General features: G+C 42.1%; 1 protein-coding gene across 1 annotated transcript; it reads right to left on the bottom strand.

Annotated features, from left to right (window-relative positions):
• Positions 1-586: 586 nt before the first annotated feature.
• LOC136355996 (uncharacterized) lies at positions 587-2,209 on the bottom strand. Its single transcript, XM_066309320.1, has 6 exons — positions 1,776-2,209; positions 1,493-1,666; positions 1,286-1,396; positions 1,129-1,201; positions 936-1,034; positions 587-856 (listed from the first exon to the last, which is right to left on the bottom strand). Exons 1-6 carry the CDS (start codon positions 2,105-2,107, stop codon positions 674-676), a joined length of 972 nt encoding a protein of 323 aa, XP_066165417.1. The 5' UTR covers positions 2,108-2,209; the 3' UTR covers positions 587-673.
• Between the last annotated feature and the right edge of the window lie 384 nt (positions 2,210-2,593).

Genomic DNA, 2,593 nt, shown 5'->3' with positions numbered 1-2,593 from the left:
CTGCAGCTTCAAGTGCCTTTTCAATCTAACATGGCAATTCAAACAAAAGTACAAACTAATTATGTTTCACTGGTGGAGAAACCCTTTGTAGTCCCGGTTCGTAACCCCCCTTTAGTCCCGGTTTCCAAACCGGGAGTACCAATCCGGGACTAAAGATCGCTATCTTTAGTCCCGGGTGAAATAACCGGGAGTAAAGATCGATCTTTAGTCCCGGTTGGTAACACCAACCGGGACTAAAGATGGCTCAGCCACGTGGCCGGCTGAGCCATCTTTAGTCCCGGTTGGTGTTACCAACCGGGACTAAAGATCGAGCTGACCATTTTTTTTTTGCATGGCCCTGTTGCTGCATGGTTTATATATATATATATAGTTTATATATATATATATATATATAAACCATGCATATATATGTTTCAATACATATATATGCATACATATATATATATGTATATATATATATATATATTATATTATATTATATGTATATACATGCATAATATATATGTATTTATACACATATATATATGTTATGCAAATTAATGCATATGTATATAGATATATATATATATGACCAAAATATATTTACATTATAGAAAATGTGTACACATGCATATAGAAACATATGTAGTCATGTATTAATTACAATCCATTATATGTCCTAGCTAGCTAGCTATCATTTCGACGTAGTAGTACTCGCTGCTAGCTCAGAAGCTAAGGACCGGTGAATTGTGTTTCCGTCGTAGTAGAATTCACCCTTGGGATCAAGGATTTCTTCGTTGATGAATCCCATGAGTTGTTCTTGAACCGCCGTGATAAATTCCTTGTGTGTGGTCAGGTTATCCCTCATGCGAATAAACTATATGAATGTATGAAATTGATTAGTAATTAAACAAGAAATCGCTACGTAATGAAATTTTGAATTTATTTGTACGTACATCGAGCTCTCTTGTGGTGATGATTTGGTTTGCAAGGCAGTGGCAATACTCGCACACGTAATAGCCGCACAAGTTATTTCCCTGCTTTTGCTTTGCGCACTACAAATAAATGACAAACAACGAGAGATCTAATTAATATACACTTGTATGTATTTGAATCGGAGAAATATAAATATAGAGCATGTGTACTCACAGGAAATTTGAACTTCCGCCTAAGTCTTTCTCTCCATTTGCCGCGGACCAAATGACGGAACCGATACCAAGCCCTACATGGAGTTTAAAGCTATGATTCGTAGTAGCAATTAACATAACAAGATTTTCTTAATTAACAAAGGAACTTATGACGGTACCTGTCTATAAGTTCGAAAACCTTGTCAAACGTAGACTCTTTTTTATCCATTGAGTCATATACGTTGACGGTGCAGGCCTCCAGGTCGAAGAGTAAAAGCACCCAGTGGAATCTGCAATGTGCGTGGGATGCATTACATATGAAACACTTAGCAAGTTCGTACGGGAATGAAATTTGGTATGTAGGAAGACAGTAAAATTAAACTAACTCTGTGTTGTATGGCAACAGTATGAACGTCTTGTAATGCTGCGCCTTCAGGAGATGGACGAGATTGTCCTCTGTTTCTTGTGGATATTGGTCGAGCATTGCGACGTTTACTCTCCGAGGGTCGATGAATCCAGTATCGAAAACCCTCCGCCGTCGGGCCCTTTGAATCTCCATTCTACAACGATAAAAGGGAGTATATTATTTTCTATAGTCTACTTATATACAAGGACCTAATTTATTAAAGGAGACGTATAGTAAGAAATCTAACCGAACGATATACTTACAAAATCCAGCAACTCATAATAGAGACGTCGAGGGCGTCCAGCTGGTATAGTTCGTAGATTCCCTTGAAATTGATCCAGAGAATGTCATCTCCTTGCAAGAAGTCCGTGTCCCTGATCCTCGCTCCGATCATCTCTCTACCGGCGGCGCTCATCTCCATGTACAGCTGATGGAACTTGTACATTTGTGTGGGTAGGGACTGCAGCAGCTCAGGCTTGACAAGCGGTTTACCGAGTTCGTACATGTATTTCACTTCCGCCTTTTCGATTGGTGCGACTCCTAGCAATTGATCCGTAGTTAGACCGGTGTCAGTAATAAATTGTTCTATCGTCATTTCTTTACCGGTAACCAACGGCTCGATCTCCTGTTTTGGTTGCTCTCCAAGCTGAGGGACTGGTTTGGACTTTCCAGAAGATGCTTTCTTCAGCGTTCGCTCATAGTCCGACAGCTTGATGGCCTCCTTGACAGATGCAGACATACCCCTGAAGAAGTTCCTGACACTGGGTCTATAGGAATCTTCTTTTCTGGACTTCGAGGCTTGAATTGTCTCTTGACTTCTGATGCAACGTAAGCGTCAAGCTCCTCTTGCGTGCAATCGTACCCCGGGTCCTTGTTCTTGGCGGCGTCAACTTTCGCCTTCTTCGTTGCCCTTGTGTGGGCAGGCGGTGCAGCTGGGGGGGCCCTTGACTTTGAAGGTGCCGGAAGAGGAGCTTGCGGGGGAGTAGGTGTAGGAGCACGAGGAGGAGTCGGTGCAGGATCCTGAGGAGGAGTCGATGCTGGAGCCTGAGGTGGAGACGGTGCTGGCGGAGCATGAGGAGGA

The sequence above is a fragment of the Oryza sativa genome, chromosome 4, assembly GCF_034140825.1.
Source record: "Oryza sativa Japonica Group chromosome 4, ASM3414082v1".
Classification (NCBI taxonomy): domain Eukaryota; kingdom Viridiplantae; phylum Streptophyta; class Magnoliopsida; order Poales; family Poaceae; genus Oryza; species Oryza sativa.
This window is presented reverse-complemented; position numbering and strand designations above follow the sequence as displayed.

What these genes read in the sequence shown, in the direction of transcription:
- LOC136355996 (XM_066309320.1), bottom strand. Translation starts at nt 2,107, where the DNA reads ATGACGATAGAACAATTTATTACTGACACCGGTCTAACTACGGATCAA. An exon ending in CTGTTGCCATACAACACAGA is followed by an intron (nt 1,397 to 1,492) that starts GTTAGTTTAATT and finishes CGCACATTGCAG; the next exon opens with ATTCCACTGGGTGCTTTTAC. An exon ending in GTTTTCGAACTTATAGACAG is followed by an intron (nt 1,202 to 1,285) that starts GTACCGTCATAA and finishes AACTCCATGTAG; the next exon opens with GGCTTGGTATCGGTTCCGTC.